We start from the raw sequence: 17535 nt of genomic DNA, 5'->3' as shown, positions 1-17535 counted from the left end.
GTTTTCTCTGCAAATCGTCACATTCGTCATGGTACAATTAACCCAGATTGACATCTTTGGTAAAATTATTGACAAACTAACACAGTTTTCTCTTATGCTGAGCATTTACCAGTTGCGGCAAGAAAATGCCGTAAACGGGATTTTTTATTTATTGATCCCAACAAAGGCCACAGATTGAATCAAAGAATACGGTCGCCTTGAAAAATCCTAATTAGTATAACTACCTGACCCGATCTCTTTTATCTATCTTAAAACCAGTGCATTTTGGCATATTTATTATGTTTTAAAAATTCTTAGTATACCAAGAAGCTCAGAATCTCTGCGAGGTATTTCCAGAATGTTAATGTGCGTAACTGCAGTGGAATTTAAAAATCGGACAATTTATTATAAGGCCACTGAGTGGTTGTTCTTTTTTGAGTCCGCTGAATGCGTAATTTGTTAACATATAGTAAAGGTAGATGTTATCTTACATGTAAGGTGCAGGCTGGAGAATTTCGCGGAACCAAATTTGTTAGGATCAGGCCTTTGACACTTAAAGTGTTAAAAAAATTACCTATATTTAGTAACAATGACACAGGCTGAATGGACAGCTAATAACATTGTTCAACAAAGTTGCATTGGGCGTGCGGTACCACTAATATAATGGATACACACACAATGAGTACATTACAGCAACTATTGTCTCGAGAATGACATGAATCTTTCCAAACTGTTCCCTTTATATCTAATACTTTTTCAGGAATGAAGTGGTTCAGAAAGCAGGACCAGCCTCCTCGTCTCTTGAGCTTGTCACCTCTGAGGAACTCGGACTCCCCTGATGTCTTCGTTTTCAATTCTTCATCCGATTCCGCTGAGCTGGAGATGCTTAAGACCCCCAGAGAACAAGCCAGACACCGGTCAAGAATAGGTAGATGCGTTTATCTTAACGATTATTCTCGATTGTAATTACATCGGGGCAGTTGCAGAATCCGTCAAGCGGGACACCCGCATGGTGTCAACCGTTCTTCTAGGTTAGCTCTTGTTTTCGAGATATTTGATATTTAAATTTTTGGTTGCAAGGACCCAAGAAAACGTTATCAATCGTTTATTGAATTTGAATAGATGAAAATTGATCGAATAAACGTCGTATCGACAAATATTCATCTAATAGAAACTATTTGAAGAATAATTAATTCGGTTCGCATGGCTTTCAGATAGGTTTTCAGCATTTTTTCAAACTTTTTTCTTAGTTTTTTTTTCAATTTTCATCTATCGTCCTTATCAATTTTTAAATATCCTGTTCTTCCTCTTGTAAATTCTAAAAAAAATCCCCAAAAAGAGAATGTAGCTTTTTACTGCTGTACCAATGTTCAAGTCTTATAACCTGATGAAGGTGCCCATGCTCACGGGTTTTAGCTGGTGATTGTTCAGTGAATTTCTCTATATGTACGTAAATTTTTAATGGCATTCTAATATTAAGTTATTGAAAAGCAGTGAGCATGTCTTCAATTAGCATTCGCCAATTTTCTGAGCGATGATTTCAAAGAATAATTTTAATAACCACTTTCACACAATCCCATGCCACAAGCTCCATATCGCTGAGTATATTGTCAAATGGTTCATCCCGCATCAAAAGACAAATATCCGGCCTATTAAGTATTCCTATAAAATTACCATAATACAAAATGAAATATGAATTGATCATCATTCAGATTCAAACGTCTACCTTCTTTTATTTTCATTCTATTTATATTTACTTTTTTTACGTACAGGGCATTTCATATTCGACTCCCACTAATGAGATCTTGGAAACTAGAGGAGACATGAAGAATTTTAAATGGTAGTAAAATTTATGAAATTTAGCACTTGATCAAATGCCGAATTCAAAATTTGGACTTTCCAAGTACTTCTGAAATTAGCCGAAAAAAACTAAAAATTGGAAATTTCGTTATTATTTTTTTAGTGTTATTTGATCAGTGTGGTGAAGGAGGGGCGGTGAAAGGAGGCCTTGTGATGTCACTTTTTCTCAACTAGACAATGACGTTCGATCAGATTTGTCACCCGACGTTTCGTCTTTCGATTATCATCGTCAATTTAATTTTTTTATCAGCGCTCCATTGGATTTTTAAGCAGAAATATAGTTGGATGGCAAATTTGAAAATGTTCTTCTGGTTTTGGCCTTCCTTCTCAAATAACGTTAAAAAAATGAAAATGAAATCTCCAATTCTTAGTTCTTTTCGGATATCTTTGGAAGCACTCGAAAATTTCAAAATTTTGAAAACGGCATTTAGTTAAGCGCTAAATTATGCAATTTCGCCTTCAGTGAGGGTTTTTCGTATTCCCTGTAGTTTCCGAGATCCCAATGGTGATGGTCGAATTTAAAATACCTTGTATATACAGGATGTTCCAAAAATACATGTCAAAATGGTATCATGAAATTATTTAAGTCAATACATTAAGTTTGGTACAAAAAAATATTTTTTTAAATTATCTGGTTTATTGACGTTCAAAGTTTTTAAACAAAAAAAATTTCTTTGCTATATCTGGAGAATGCTTCACTGCCTTTCAATGAAATCCATCGTGCATTTATTCATGAGTAAAGAGATTATTTTCATGTAACATGCATGTCTATTTGCAATGTGTAACTGGTAAGTTTTGAGCTACCTTCATACAAAAATGGTTAAAACTTTTCTCTAGATAGCTGCATTGTATTGATTCTTTTCTAGCGATACATTCGTCCTTTCTTCAACTTTTTTATCTGTTGAAAATTTCTCGTATAGTTAACATTTCACGCCTAAAAAAATTTTTTTTCTTTTCTCATACAAAATATCAATTTGTTATTACATCGATAATTATCGATACTAGTCGATGGGAAGGCTTATGCCACTTATGAAAAATGTTATGAAAATTTACCAACATTTATTGAAGTTTCTCTTGAGATCAATAATGACGTTTTCTCATGAAGAAATGGCGGACATAGTTAAAATTAATCATTTTTATGAAGATAATCTGACATCTTGTATTACGGTTCATGCGGTGCGCTTCCCGAATCGTCGGAAACCCGATTACCAAACATTTGCGCGAGTGGTTAGACCTTTACACGAGAACCATATATCAAAAAGGGAAAAACGAATAATTTTAACCGTATCGGTCATTTTTTCATCAAAGAACACCATTCTTGAGCTCAAAAGACGTCTCAAAAAATGTTGATAAATTTTTATGAAATTTTTCATAAGTATCATTCGTGTTCACATCTAGATGTATCGACGAGCATCAAAGTGATTAAAAATTGGTTTTCTGCACTAAAGAAAAAAAAAAAATTTTTTACCATGAAATGTTAACCTTATGAGAAATTCCACGAGATAGAACAGTTGGAGAAAGAGCTAATGTATCATCAGGAAAAAGTCAGTATGATGCAGCTATTCAGTGAAAAGTTCTGGTAATTTTTGTACGAAGATAGCTAAGAACTTACTATTTGTACATTGCGAATAGACATTAAAGTTACATGATATAACTAATAAATAAATGCATAATGGGGTCAATGAAATCCATTGATGCCTTTTCCAGATATAGCAAAAGCAGGTTTGTTTTTTCTTTAGAATTTTGACCGTCAATTGCGTCTAAACGAGATGGTTTTTTCAAATAATTCTTGAATCAAATTTTAATCTACTGACTCAAATAATCTCATTACACCATTTCTGACATGCATTTTTTGGGACACCTTGTATTTATTTTGAACTATTCAACAACGTGACTTTAATAAGAAATCTCAAAGCTATTATAAAATGTTAAATATAGACATGAAGTTTGACAGTAATGGTAAACTAAGACATTTTCGCTACTTTTCACTGCCTCAGTATTAGAATGTTATTAAATGATCTAAACTTACCTTCAAAACCGGGTGAACCGAAATCATTTTTCTCCATATAGTTTCTGTTAGATGTATATTTTTCGATACGACGTTCACTCGACCAATCTTCGATAGAAAAATGACAAAAGAAGGTTTTTTTGCGTCTTTGGAACCCAAAATTTGATTTTCAAATATCTCGAAAACAAGAGCTAACCTAGAAAAATCGTTAGCACCATTGGATTCAGCGTATTCGAATTATGTTTTCTCCCTCGGGTTCCCTGCTTGACGGAAAAAAAGAGTTTCTGATTATAGCATAGTGTTATTTTTTGTGTAGATATGACCTCCTCATCGTGGGCAAGAAGACACTACAGCAAGAGCGACACAAACTTCTATAGCGTGGAAGACAGCGTTATCATACTAGAAAAGTCTGAGAAACGAAGACATAAAAGCCAGCCAAGATTTATTGGTTCTAGTGGAGTGTTTAATTGCACACCTGAAAAGAGAAATCCGCTTCTAGACAGGGTGAAGCACACTCGCCTGTCCTGCTTTAGGTCCAATTCAAACGCATCCACGGTGACGAGCGAAAATCCCTCTTCGAATATAGACGTTGACCCTTCATGTTCCAAAGATTCTCCTACGTTTAGTTTAAGCGAAAATCTAGAGGACGATTCCAATATTAGTGATACTACCCCTTGTGATAGTGCTTTTAAGTCTTTGTGTTTTACTGCAAAGCTGCGCGCCATGTCGGAGAAATACTTTCAAAACTCCAATAGACTGTTCAATAGACTATACAAAAATTCGGAGAGTGACGGCCAGAAGCTGAGGAAAAAAGCAGTGAAAAAGCGCAGCTTTTCCTATGGCGCCCTGCCTGATTTGGAAACCTTTCGGCAGACTCATAGTTTGATATATCATGAAGTGAACACAAATGAGGAGGAGGATCGATTGCTTTCGGGGGACAACGAAGATTCGGATAGTGGCATTCTAGTGAACGACTCTTTCGCATCCAACTTCGAGGGTCCCTTCAGCTCTCTCTCCCCTTTATCACTGACCGAGATCAAAGATATAGACATCGATGGCACTGCCGCAAATTCTGCTAGTCAAAACCTAAATAGGAGCTACTCGATAGGATTACAAGCCAAGACGAATTCGACTGACGGCATCTATTCCTCGAACTATAGCAAGAATGTGACCATTGTTAAGTTCAGTAAAACATTTCCGGAAGAGGAGCTTGGAATTTTTATAACGAAGAGCAAACAAATTTCCCAAGGCTACATGGTTGGGAGAATCGTGCCTGAGAGTTTAACTTCGAAGTAAGTTCCCTTGCGTTTATTTTCGGAAATCAGTATGTAAATTGCTTTTAATTATCGCCATATTTTTTGTAGCATGTTCTATCGAGCAAAATCCGGTGATAAAATCAAGGCCGAACTCTAATTATTAATTACTTGCAAATAATAAAATATTATCGTGCTAGCGTGGCGTATAGAAAGAAGTTTATGATGGTGCGGATGGTGTCGTTGGTCGTTGGAATATATTCATTTTAAGTTATCTCAGAGAAGAGCACTTATAGCGAATTTACGTAAGTCTACAGCCTATTATTTGTAAGCTGTACGGAAAAAATGAGATGCAAATGTATATAATTATTTTTTGCTACTCTCATACAACTAACGGTTGACTGACGAGCTGCTTCTTGGTCTCTCTTTCCGGGAGAGGATGCATCTTTTAATTAATTTCCTCACTGGCTATAATGCTGTACATCCTCGAGTATGATTTCAAAATACGGCATATATTAAGATTTGAAGTTCCTAGAACTATAATAACTCATTTGGTGAGCGCATGTGTCTTTGCATGCAAGATCCTAAAAGGCAATACATTTCATGACAAGATACAAACTAGGAGCTCATTAGGGATTTGCTGTAAAACTTAATCAGTTATCAGTAATAAAAGGCTTGAACTCGTTAATATGACGGCGTGATTCCCATGAGAATTTTGAGCGATTTTTGCGTATATTCTATTCGAGTAATTCACACTTTCACGTAAAAACTTTTGCAGGAATGGGTCCTTGCAGGAAGGAGACGAAATAGTGAGTATCAACGGAACCCCCCTAGCAGGGCTAACGATCACTGAGGCCAAGTTAATTCTCAACAATTCGGAGCTCCATGTTGAGATGGTCATCGTACGCTGCATGAAAGAAACTTCTGTAGACTTCGATTTCAACAGGCATTCATTGGGCGGACCTCCATTAAGCACACCCAGCCCCCTTAACAAGAGACATTTCCAAAAAAACTCGATTCATGGAAGTTACACTAGGATGCTGAGGAAAAGCTCCTCCTCTTCTAGGAACGACAGTGTCTCTCCTCCTCCGAGTCCTCTGTCGGAGAGTACGGAGCCGAAGTCATTCTTAGACTCAGGTTCAGCCTCGAGTTTCTGCACTTTGCCTCGAAGACCTGCTTCAGGAGTTTGCACTTTCCATACCGTGACCCTGGAGAAGGGTGTTGGGAAGAAGTCTTTGGGGTTCACCATAGTGGGAGGGAGGGATTCTCCCAAAGGTGCCTTGGGGATTTTCATTAAGACCATTATGGTGAACGGACAAGCTGCTGAGGATGGCAGACTCAAAGCCGGTGAGTGCGTTCATAAATTATTAAATATTCGCCAAGGGCAAAAACATTGATAACACAAGGCGCACTTATACATTTTATAATGGTCATCCTCTGGTCTGTTTAGCAGACTTTATTGCCTGATATCCCTTATTACTTATACATACCTGCATATATGTATATCCAATGTCGACCACTTTATAACTAAACCAACACTGGTTAACTGTTCATAACAAGTAGCTGTGGCTTTGTTCTCACTTTACCAGTCTGCCTGTAAATCAAGCTTCAATTCACTTAATGATATCCGATTAGTTTAACCCAATAACTTTCAACAGGAAACATTTAATCAACACTTTACATGATCGATGGACTAAAAAATCGTGAAACGTGACACTTTTTGGTTCTTTATTTCATCCTGGCACGGAAATTTCTCGGTATTATTCGACTTGAAAGATGATAAACGCAACAGAAATTGAATACCAGACTTGCTTCTGGACCATGTGTATAAGATGTATAAACATACTTGCTAAGGTGCACCTTTTTGAACGAAATTGGCTATTTACATAATCGGCTAAGGAAATGGCTTATTTAATAATTATTCTTATATAGAGAACACCATTAGCGCTTAGTGCCAACATGAAACGTTAACAATTGCAAGAGGCAATTAGCGTTGATGGGGCTTTAGATGTTAAACTATTTTTATTAATTAAAAACGAATTGCTTTGTGAACTGCAAAATTTCAAATTGCAACAATACCATTATATTTCACGAAGCCGTAATTATGACTTTACATGTACTAGGTATCTGTACTGACCAAATTGCTACAATAAATTCCGTTTCCAGGAGATGAGATTTTAGCAGTCAATGGCCAAGTGTGTCATGATATATCTCATGCTGAGGCAGTTCTACTTTTCAAGAGTGTTAAAAGCGGACCTATAACGCTGCATATTTGTAGAAGAAAGAGGAGCAAAAACTCGTAAGTGAAAACTGAAGCCAGTTGCTAATCAGTATTATGGCTGAGTTATTTCATTTGTTATTTTATTTGCAGATGCAAATCTAAATCCTGCAGCAACATTACGAAGCCTAGTTAGGTCCAATTTATGCTATTATACAGGGTGATTCAAAATTCAGTGCAAAGAATTTAGGCGCGTAGCTTTGAGGTCAAAATAAGACTTTGTCTCCTTTAAATGTGGGCTAGCAAACGCTTAGTTTTCGATATACAGGGTGTTAAAATATTGTCACCATCAAAATTCATAGTAGACTATGACGGTCTAGTTTCACAAATCTACGCGTTTTCTATCAAATTTGATTCAAATGGAGGTTAATACGTTTCGTCTCGTTTTTAATAGCTCAAAATAGTTTCGATAACATTATTGTTAAATTTCCATAAATTCGGATATTTTTTATTATTTTTTTTCGTAAAAATCTGTTCTCTGCCTGCATTTTTTCTGATAATCTCAGATTTCAACAAATTTGACAGAAAACGCGTAGGAGTGTCAAACAACGACGTCATAGCGGACCATGAATTTTGATGATGATAATACTTTAACGTCCTGTATATTGAAAACTAAGCCTTTGAGGATCTACTTTTAAAAGACAGAAAGTCTTATTTTGACCTTGAAAATGCGCTGTTCATTTCTTTGTACTGAATTTTAAATCACCTTGTATACTACTTAGTACATGCTATGTTTAATTTTAAATAGCGAAAAAATGATCTAGCATTGTTTGGAACTGAATACCATTAAGGCGATTACATTGCTTAATCTGTACATTTGTATTATAATTATTATTATTTACTTGAATTATGTCCGTGTATGTTATACATGATAATATGTTATTCAATAAATATTAAGAATAGGGGGTGTGTTTGATTGAATTAACCCTTAAAGTATAAGCTGGGAGATAGTTTTTTTTTACGGTGGCAGTGGCAGAAGACGGCTTTGATTTATAATAGAAGTTGGCAAGAATTGGCATGATATGGTGAGTATAAATACAATAAGAGGTCTGATAATCAGACTGAAAGACACTATTTCAATTTTTCTGAAAATATGATTGACAAAATTACCCATTCGGAGTGATGTGAAAACAGCAAAACTTATTATAAGTATCGGCCTGGGTATTATCTGCAGGCTATCTCCTATACGTCGGTATAAAGGAGTACGGGGTGCTAGTAGAGCGATTGAGCTAAATATACCTTATACAAAATTGCGTATTTTTACTCTACAAGAGATTTAAGTATTTTTTGCCCTGTTCATTAACAAACGCATGTATTTTAAGTGAATTTAACGCTCCCAAAATCTCTTAGGAGCAGTTTCAAGTTTTAAAGTCAAAAACTGTGACAATTGATACCCTGTAAAATGGAAACATTTTTGTATAGAGTAATTTCAGCCGAATTGGTTTATTTTTTACTCTCTAGCATCCCATAGTTATTCCGGTTATTACTTTTCGGACGTCCTGTTTGTACCAATATGGTGGAAACGTCCTTTCTATTCTGGACACTTCCCTTTGAAAATATTCAATAAAAACGGCATCTGAAAATATAGCTACGAGGATAGTCCCCGAAGTACATGACTTGACATATGATGATGATTTTTTTTTAATTGCTTATATTACAAAGACGTAACCTTAGAAAGGTTATATCTAATGTTTGAGGGCATTGTTTTGGAACCGTTTAAGTGAATGCTTTTAGAGGTTTTGTGAACAGGGAAACAACTGGCCATTGATACGTTATTAAATACTTCCATTTGAAACGTCTTTGTCCATCCAACACCAAAGCGGAGTTAATTTCTACTCTGGGAGAATATGGTTCTTTGTTAAAAACTGTAAAATATTGAGTGGTAGAGTCTCAATGCAGTCGTAACAGGTGTCAAGACGAACTTCGAAGCGGTCGACCTCATGACACTCCAGATTTGACTACTCTAGATATTGTGGTGAATATCCATAAAACTGTACTGGAACACCGTTGGATAAAATTGCGCGAGTTAGCATACATAACAGTCTTTTCAAAAAGTACTGTAAAGGGTAAATGTTTATGATTTGACAAGTTATTGCGTGTTTATTGTTAAAGCTAGAAAAAAGTTGTTTATATACGAGTACAAGTTTTATATATTGACGTATATTTTTATGACAAGATATTAGAAAAAATCAATCAAAGTTAAGTTTTTTTAAGTGATACCCTCTATATATTAAAGTATATTTGAATTCTACCGATTTTTGGATTTTCAAAAATCTGTAATATGTTACGATTTGCTTCAGTAGTTTTTGATATTCAATTTAAATAAAGTATTGAAAAAATGGGGCGTCCTGTTAGGCCAGCCATATCTCATATAGTTTTTTTATGAGACTACTTAAAAACTGAACTTTATAACGATATTAATGCAGACCTAAATGAAACCTGAGATAAAATTGAACAGTACATACAAAATTTAAATTAAGTTATTTTTGATTTTATTACAAATACGATTTTGAAACTTAACTCATATAAAATATAAAGTGTATAGACGGTAGTCACATTGAACATTCATCAAGCTGTGCGTAAGATGGGTTCCGCTATTATTTACAATTGAACAAAAGCAGCGTCGTGAGGATGTTGCAAGAGAGTATTTGGGAAAGTTTCACAGGAATGAGGTAGAGTTATTACGTCGCTTCATAATCATGGACGAAACATGGGATGATCATTTTACATCAGAGACGAAAGGGTAAACAAAAGAATGAACTCAAACGGAAGAATCGACTCCAAAAATGCGAAAATCGTTGCATTGCAGGAAAGATGATGGCGATAGTTTTCTTATGCATTTTTATTGATCATCTCCCTACAGGAGAAACAATAAACGGAGAATATTGTACAAATTGATTGTAGCGTTGAAGTGAAGGAATCCAAAAACGCGAAAGCATTTGGCGAAGAAAAAAGTCTTGTTTCATCAAGACAACGCACCAGTCCAGATTTCTGTCATCGCGATTCGTAAAATTATTCAACTGGATTTGTCCTCACCCACTCTGTCAGCCAGATTTAGTCCTGTCAGATTATTTTTTATTTCTAAATTTGAAAAACTGGCTCGGTAGAAAGAGATCTGCCAATAATGAAGAGGTGGTGCCAAGGTTGATAATTATTTTGGAACATCTGATGCTTCTTACCATAAACAGGATATATCGCTGAGAGAGGCATGTCAATATCAAAGGAATTAAGAAATAATGTAATATTTTCCCAAATTGTTTTTTCTTTAAGTGTTGGGGTGGGTACTTTTGGGACTATCCTCGTATTAAGTTAGCGTCACAAAGTGCAGTAGAAGTGCAGTAGAAGGACAGACAAGTAGTCCAGACTGAAGTGTCTTTCAGTCTGAAAACTTAAGACATTCATATTCGGTAGTCCCTAAAAGAATATTTTATTAACTTCGTTTGGCACGCGTTAGGGCGGTTTTTATTTCGAAAGGAAATCAAGAGAGCAGTGTCTTTTAAAACGGACAGACATTCAATTCTAATGGTTCTTCTCATATGTCATCAGCGAAGTTGCGAAACTCTTTCCAACTTCCCTAATGAGTAAGAAACGGGAATGAAGCAGGCGCATCACGCAAAATGAGTATCAGGATCCTATAAGCTCATCGCAGGGGGTCGCGGCCAGAGTCGTTACTGCAGGATCGTTGTATCTAGCAGTATTGATTAGGGAAAATAGACGATAATGCAGCCCTTGCGTCACTGACACAACCCCTAGTTTTGCTGGTAATATTGATTTTAAAAGGCAATCGCTGTACCGCCTTTCAAAATTACGAGTTGTCTGCGTCCGCGCTTGGAACCGCACAATGGCGCGAAGAATGTACACGTGTTTTTTGACGTCTGTCAATCGTAAATTTATTAGGCATTGTCGCAATTACTGTCGGTTCAAAAAAGTGTCCCAAAGTACTCGCCAAAGATCGAACTTCCATCATCCTGTGAGGATTTCCGGTGTAAATCCCAGATAAGGATAAATTCCTCGATCGGAAATGGACATGCAGCCGAATGATTTACGTTTTTTAAAAGCACAGAATTTTCATGAAATGTACCTATTGAGTGTGTGCGCAATGATCTCTATTAAAGGACGGTATAGTTCTTTTTTATATTCTGTATATCTAATTAAAGCCCCGATGTAACTGCCACACTTTTACAGTTCTGGGAGGATAGTTTGTGTTCAATGTAGTAATAAACGAAAATGGATATTGAAAAATGGTGTAGAATATGCTCAATCGAAGTTAAGTGCGGTGTTTTTCTATTCAGTGAGGAGGCCAAACAGGCGTTTTTACATGCCAAAATTAGGAAATATCTCTCTGTCTCAGTAAGGACCGTTTTCGTTTTAATGCGCCTGGTGGACAACTGTCCGACATGTTTTTTCTTGTGCAGGTTAACTTAGAAGACAAATTGCCAAAAATGATATGTGAAGACTGCATAGTGAAAATTAACGGGTTTCATTCTTTTGCTACAATGGCTTTAAAAAATCAGGAAAAAATGACGAGATGTGTGCTATCCACACCAGTCAGCCCCGAACCGACTAAAACCGACAACGTATCTTTATTGCACACATATTTAACCAAGGTAATGCATAAAAAATTTCTCCGCATGTTTAGGCAACTTCTAACTTAACAGATCACCGAGGACAAAGACTCACCCTTAAACGAGCCAGAAGAGACTGAAATGGAAGTCCGAGTGGACCCGATGTCAGTTCTTCAATGTTGCTTAGAAGAAAGCGAGCCTGAGACTGATTCTGAACTGATGCCTGAAGATCCAGCTCACGAAGAAGACGAAGAATCGGATGAAGACCCTGAGGGCCAATCGGGTTTACAAGAGTCTGGCTCATCTGAGAGTGATAACTCCGAGAATACTTGCATTATCTACCTTTGCTCAGTGTGTAAAAGGAGCTTCTCTAGTAATAATGCTCTGCAGCAGCATATGTACATCCATTCAGCTACATACACCAAAAGGATTCTTAGTTTTAGTCTCAATAAATTTCAAACGAATTTAGCTACGGTGTTCGTTAACAACACGCAATTGGAGAAGAAAGAAGACGACGCTCAAAATGGGGAAACGCAGGAACACACAGAAAAAGAGGAGCCCTCGGTCATCTACAAATGCCCTATTTGTGCCAAAGATATCACTTCTAAGGGGGCTTTGAAGGTGCATTTGGAGACTCACAGGCCTAAGGGTCAGTACGGTTGCGATATTTGTGGGAGAGTGTAAGTCGACTTTTCTATTTTGTGGGTAAGTGCGGGTTTTATCATTCTACAATAAAATTTGCAGGTTCAAGACTCAGTGCAATTTATTTAGACACAAGGAGTACCACCAAGGTGTTCAATTCCCTTGTGAAGTGTGCGGAAGGGTGTATCCAACCAATAGTACGTTAAGGGCGCACTCTATCACTCACAGTGATTTACGGCCTCACAAGTGTCCATTATGTGACAAGACTTTCAAGAGAAACCAGGACTTAAAGGTATGTTGTTGAATGTGTTCTAAGAGAACACCGCAAACGTTTCAAAATATATCCATTCCAAGTATTATAAATTTAATGTTGTGAAAACATGTTCCACATACAAATAATATTTTGCAAAGTTATTTATTAGGTTTTCATCTACATAGACAATTAAAATTAAAATTATTTTGCTTATGACGTTTCAATTGGTACACGTGAGAAATATTCTTTGTGGGGAAATAAATAGTTTTACAACAATAACCAATGGTACCGGTACCACCACCCAATCCCAACTAATGGACTGGGACGGGTCAGATCGGGACTTTGAGACCGCGAACTTAGTACACCTTTGACAAGTCACCAGATTGGAAGTCGGTGTCAAGATTGGCTGTCTACAAGATAGCTGCTTATCACCGCGACTGTGGTACTTACTGATGAAGGGTATTTTGAAGAGGCTTTAGACTAATGGATTCAGAGCGTAGGCGTACTCAGACGACGGGTTGGTGATGATACTCTTTCAAGTCTGCCGTTAGTGCTTCGAACAAGGAATGCGGCAATAGAAAATACAATAATGATTTATTAAGGCTTAAGCTACATTGGTGACCTATTTTTCTATATGATGACAATCGACAATAAGCTGACCTAGTGCAATAAGACAATAGCGCTAGCATGACAACTGCACAGTATAAAGGAGACGATATAGGGCCTGAAACCTTACATTCTACACTGGGTGTTTACTGCGACAATAAGACCGAGAGTTTTCATAGATTCATGGTTTGACTGTTAGGCATAGATCAGACTTACTATACGGTAAAATTGGCGAGACTACCGAATCTGACTGGTCATCATCGATGCACTTAAGAAAACACCAGTAGCAACGTCCAATGTCTTGCAAGGGTTGCGGGAATTTCCAATCTAAGTCAAAATGGAGGCTATATCTTCCCATAGTGGGATAGAGACCTGCAAACAGTAGATACAGAGTCATATACAGGGTGTCTCACTAATAATTTATACCCCATCTGATTTTCTTATTTTTGACACTAGAAAAAAGATTCAAACGGGGTCCATTTTGCAAGTGCAACTTAAAAATGCTGTTATTATCTAGCCCCGCATGATCCACCTCTGGTAAGTGACATAAACTTCCTTATTTTAAATACAATTCCATAATTTTTTGGCATTTCTGGATTTCTAGTTAAATATTGAGGTCAGTTTATGTAAACTGTCTTATCTTTAAAATTTACCGCTTTCGATTGATTTTGAAAAATTTCAAACATCTAGCACTTGCAAGGTCACATGCAAACCAGTTTTGTTCTCTAACGACTGCAGATTTTGAAATCGACTTTTCAGGACTAAGACAGGACCTAATGAGCTTTTATATATTTGAATTTGAGAAAAAGTCTTCCACAATCTTCGAAAAATGCCTTAGAATTTACATGATTTCAAACATTAATAGCTTGTTAATTTCAAAGGGAATGCTTCAATTTTCTCGACGGCATCGTGTGCAAAATTCAAAAATTCTTATCTTTTATTAACATGGCCTTATCCCTAAATCCAGCCATTTCTCAGTTCCCGTAAATTGACCCTTTTTCTGAGTAAAGTCTAAATATGCTCAATGACGTCACCAAATTTTGATATTTCATAAAAAACGGAAAACGACAGTAATTAGAAAACTTTTACAATATATTTTGTGAACATTTCAATGTTTGTATTTGGCAAAATGCCCTGCAATATCGTTTATTACCAAAGAGAGAAATGGGATATCCTCTAAATCAATTTCGAATTTGATAAGCAACTAAAAAAAAAGTATAAGTATGTATTTCCCGATCCTTTTACACCTAGGTTTATGTCGATCGTTGACGACGCCGTTAAGAAAATTGTTACATTTGGTTTGAAAAAAACAAGTTATTGATGTTTGAAATCGCACAAATTCGGAGGCGTATTTCGAGAACTATGGAAGACTTTTTCTGAAATCCAAGTACGGCAAAATGAAGCTTATTAAGTTCTATCTTAGCCCTAAAAGACCGATTCCAAAATTCATTGCAGTTAAGAAATACCACCAATATTCATAGGACTTCGCAGCTATCAAAATTTTCAACTTTTGCTGAATAACGCAAAAACGGTAAATTTCGAAGATGAAGCATCTTACGTAAAGTGATTATAAAATTTAACGAGAAATCCAAAAATGTAAAAAAATTGGCGAGTTCTATTTAGGGTAAGGAAGTCTATATCACGTACAAGGGAAGGCAATAAGGCCATTTTAAGTTCTAGTGCCCAAACTGAAGAAGGGTCCCCGTTTTAACCTCTTTTTAATATCAAAAATAAATAAATTGGAAAGAGGGTAGATTATTTATTAGATATCCTGCATAGGAGAAACCGTTTATTCTACTATATAAGATTGTTGAGCTTCTTCTATGGGACCTTCCACATCAGTTTCCCATCCCGAATGACTGATATACATTCATTGGCAGCTGGAATATGCAGAAGAGTTGACCGCAGGAATGTTTCGAATTTTTTTCTTCGGGGGAACTGCGTAACTGAATCCAAACCAACGTTTTCGCTTTACATGAGGTGGCCACACGAACGAGGCAATCGGGCAAGGAACGAAGCTGTAGATTTACATCTACTTCGGCGGTCAAGTGGAACTGTCTGCAGAAGAAGAATGAATTCAACGTGACCCTCCTGAACTAACACCACCACCATGACTGTACGCAATAGTTCCAATTGAAATTATTAGACCTATCGACCATATAAAATATCGTATGGGAATTTATTACTTCTAGTCCGGGATCTTATCCAACTTCCAGGAACCAAGATATAGAGGGTGTTTCATTAACAATGGGACATTCTAAAACTAGAGATACTACACGGCACATATGTCAAATGGTGACGATTGGAGAAAATGTGCCTTCACCGAAAGGTGTTAATTTTGGATATATATAGGTTGAAAGTTTGAATTTTAATTAATTTCTTTGAGTTTATTCTGAAAGTGTCTAGGTTAGACACTTGAAAATTTGTAAAGTTATATTTTTTTAGTAACGAACTATGTGTTCTAGAAAACGAAACTATATTTGATTTGATTCGTTTCTAATTTTTCGTATTTACAAATTTAAACATAGTATTCGTTTAATAGATTTCGAATTCGATTTCGATAGTTCGAGATATCGAAATGAAACAAAAATACAGAATTAATAGGATAATTATTATTTTTTCAGATTTTGAATCCAACTTCTCGTTAGATATACAGAGTAAAAGGTTATTAACTGTAAATTCGTATATTACTCGTCACTTAAAAAATATAGCTTTTCAAATTTTTAAGTGTCTAATATAGATATTTTCAGAATAATGTAAAAAAATTAATTAAAATTTTAACTTTTAATACCCTGTATATCAGAAACTATTAACTTTCGGATAAGGCATATTTTATTTAATCGTCATCGTCTGACATAATATATCCATCCAGCTTTCGGTTGTCCCATTGTTAATGAATCACCTTATGAAGACAAATTATGGACAGCAATTACTATCTCTGGAACCATTTCTTCTAATTATTTTCCCTGAATTGCGCATATTCTAAATCTAAGGATATGTATCCACAAGCAACTTATAATCCAGTTTTTGTGCGTAAACACAAAACTCCGACTGATGTGTCCATATCCCTATCCGTATGCCCATAGGACGTTTGTAGAACATCTTATGGTTGAATATGGGTATTCACAGGATGTCCCTAAATGAACGTCTATGTTCTCTTAAGAATGTCTATGTTATCTTCGTAAGAAGTGCGCCTTGAGAGGGTATTTATGAATTGGTTGATTCTATATTACGGTGGGGTACGAGGGTTGGTGCGTTTAGTAATTGCAGTCCTATTTATTTGCTTCTAAATCGTAAATAAACTAGTTTCTTAATTTATTACGCTTGTTAACCATAGATAAGTTTTCTGAAAATTGGATTTTTGGAAAATTTGCGAACTACGAGTACCTATTGTATTGTAGCTCTCGATGTGCGCATACCTCTGAAGAGAATGATTTTAATTTAACTATTTTAGTTTCATATTAACCAACATACAGGGGCAAGGCCCTACCAATGCCCCTATTGCCCCAAAGCATTTGCGAGTTCAGGAAACTGCTTTTCGCACAGAAAACGAATGCATCCAATCGAAGTGGAACGTGACAGGGAACGTGCAGCCAAAATAATGAGATAAGCTTGTTAGGTTTATTGGCAATTATTTACAGTTACTAGTTCCGTAACTTGGTAGAATACTACGTGAAAAATTGGATAAAAAATTATTATCAGTGAAATTTCAAAGTAGTCTTAAATTTTAGTAGTATCAAGTCATTGGAGGTATATACCATATAGTTTCCATATCTCCAAAGCAGACTTCAAGTGGATCGTGAAATAAGTATTATACTATAATTACTCTTATGTGTTTTCCCCGATATTGCAAATTATCTTCTGTGTACATGAAGTATATACAGCCGCATGACTTGATTTTAATCCTTAATAAATATTATCCAGAACTGATGTACGTTGATTTGAAACTTTTATAGTTACTATAGCTAGAAGGTGTTGATTATTTTGTTTATGGAGATGTTGTCCGTTGTATCTGACTGATAATTACGATCAGTATTAAATAGTTGTAAGTAGGTCATATGTAAATAAAGATAATTGTTTACTTGCTTGTC

The 17535-nt window shown here is 36.0% G+C and overlaps 2 protein-coding genes across 4 annotated transcripts in view; both read left to right on the top strand.

Annotated features, from left to right (window-relative positions):
• LOC136350421 (uncharacterized) overlaps positions 1–8260 on the top strand; it is a 36641-nt gene extending 28381 nt beyond the window's left edge. For all 3 annotated transcript variants that reach the window (XM_066302080.1, XM_066302079.1, XM_066302078.1), the window contains 5 exons: positions 740–907; positions 4164–5139; positions 5879–6447; positions 7267–7399; positions 7472–8260. In XM_066302080.1, coding sequence (XP_066158177.1) covers positions 742–907; positions 4164–5139; positions 5879–6447; positions 7267–7399; positions 7472–7514 — 1887 coding nt within the window. In that variant the 5' untranslated portion in view covers positions 740–741 and the 3' untranslated portion in view covers positions 7515–8260. The remainder of the gene's footprint in view (positions 1–739; positions 908–4163; positions 5140–5878; positions 6448–7266; positions 7400–7471) is intronic.
• A 2950-nt stretch (positions 8261–11210) lies between these two features.
• On the top strand, positions 11211–17528 carry LOC136350299 (zinc finger protein 664-like). Its single transcript, XM_066301820.1, has 6 exons — positions 11211–11497; positions 11564–11728; positions 11794–11985; positions 12037–12623; positions 12688–12877; positions 16899–17528. The coding sequence occupies exons 2-6, from the start codon at positions 11606–11608 to the stop codon at positions 17052–17054; spliced, it is 1248 nt and encodes a 415-aa protein (XP_066157917.1). The 5' UTR covers positions 11211–11497; positions 11564–11605; the 3' UTR covers positions 17055–17528.
• Positions 17529–17535: the final 7 nt, after the last annotated feature.

The sequence above is a fragment of the Euwallacea fornicatus genome, chromosome 3 (genome assembly GCF_040115645.1).
Source record: "Euwallacea fornicatus isolate EFF26 chromosome 3, ASM4011564v1, whole genome shotgun sequence".
Classification (NCBI taxonomy): domain Eukaryota; kingdom Metazoa; phylum Arthropoda; class Insecta; order Coleoptera; family Curculionidae; genus Euwallacea; species Euwallacea fornicatus.
The sequence above is the reverse complement of the archived record's forward strand: the minus strand, read 5'-3'. Positions and strand labels throughout refer to the sequence as shown.

Coding starts and splice junctions, on each gene's coding strand:
- LOC136350299 (XM_066301820.1), top strand. CDS start 11,606: ATGGATATTGAAAAATGGTGTAGAATATGCTCAATCGAAGTTAAGTGC. Junction 11,729..11,793: donor GGAAATATCTCTCTGTCTCA/GTAAGGACCGTT, acceptor TTTCTTGTGCAG/GTTAACTTAGAAGACAAATT. Junction 11,986..12,036: donor TGCACACATATTTAACCAAG/GTAATGCATAAA, acceptor CTAACTTAACAG/ATCACCGAGGACAAAGACTC.